This window comes from Porites lutea, chromosome 11, assembly GCF_958299795.1.
Source record: "Porites lutea chromosome 11, jaPorLute2.1, whole genome shotgun sequence".
NCBI lineage: Eukaryota > Metazoa > Cnidaria > Anthozoa > Scleractinia > Poritidae > Porites > Porites lutea.
In genome coordinates this window covers 10,240,187-10,241,210 of record NC_133211.1, presented here as the reverse complement: position 1 = coordinate 10,241,210, position 1,024 = coordinate 10,240,187, and the positions used below count along the sequence as shown (strand labels likewise).

Here is a 1,024-nt window from a genome sequence, read left to right as displayed (position 1 = left end):
CTCACCAGCCATGCAACAAGTTTAGTTTTTCCTTGACTATAGTCGATCGTAGTTTTCATTTTATCCACCGCTTCCTCAGGAGAGACGGGTACATAGGCTGAATAGGCAGCTGAAAAATCGGAGTCACCTCGGTACGTCCAAGTTGCGTTGAACAATCCGTTTAACGGCGCTGGATCAGGAGTCACCAGTGGCCCTTCCATAGTTTGATAAACCCAGCGCTGTTTAGCAGGCCTGTTCCTTGATAATGACTTCAGATGATCTACACTTGGCATGTTCCCACCAGCCGCGTGAAATATTACTAAGTCGCTCTGCAAAAACCGCTGTTTGTCGTAGGTTATTTCAAATCTATCTAATGGGCATTGAGTTCTGCTGGTTTGATCAAGAATGCAGTCGCCTCGATGCTCGCCAACCCATTTTACCTGTCCCCAGAACTTAGTGTAAACAAGAATAAGAAATTTTGGTTTCTCTAACAGGGTTGCAGTTGAATCAGGCAGACTGGAAGGTATCTGTGTTGATTGAAGTTTAGTTGAAGGCGGAGGTCGGCTTGAATGTAGTTGAGTCGAATGAAGCACTGCCGAATACGCCTCAGTCTTTTGGATATTAGGTTGAGTTGTCGAATCACGTTCTTCCACAGCGACTTCCAGCCTTGCACTTTGCCGCCACTGAATCTTAAACGTTCTAAACAATATAACAATTATCACTGAGTTACGGAGACATCTTTTCGGGCTAAACCTCATATTCAAACCCAACTATGTGTCTTGCATCCGAAAGGTGCGCCACTCCTTTGATGAAACATCTAGTGTTGGAGATGCTGGGGGTGCTTAATGCTCCTTTCCATCGTTTTGAACAAGTATTTGAGATTAATGAATAATCTGAAGTGAAACAGGACACAATGAATGACCCGCTGTGTCGTAAACAATGGAAAGGTGCACTAAATAGGACGATGTACCGCTCCTTGGCCCTCTTAAAAATTATAACTGACCTCGAGCTACGCGCTCGGTCATTATCGTTAAGAAGACCTCTT

The 1,024-nt window shown here is 44.4% G+C and overlaps 1 protein-coding gene across 1 annotated transcript in view; it reads right to left on the bottom strand.

Moving 5' to 3' along the window:
• LOC140952979 (glycoprotein 3-alpha-L-fucosyltransferase A-like) overlaps positions 1-744 on the bottom strand; it is a 3,674-nt gene extending 2,930 nt beyond the window's left edge. Inside the window, exon 1 of the mRNA XM_073402446.1 lies at positions 1-744. This exon is cut by the window's left edge and continues 215 nt beyond it. Within this exon, the coding sequence (XP_073258547.1) occupies positions 1-737 (737 nt within the window). The 5' untranslated portion in view covers positions 738-744.
• Positions 745-1,024: the final 280 nt, after the last annotated feature.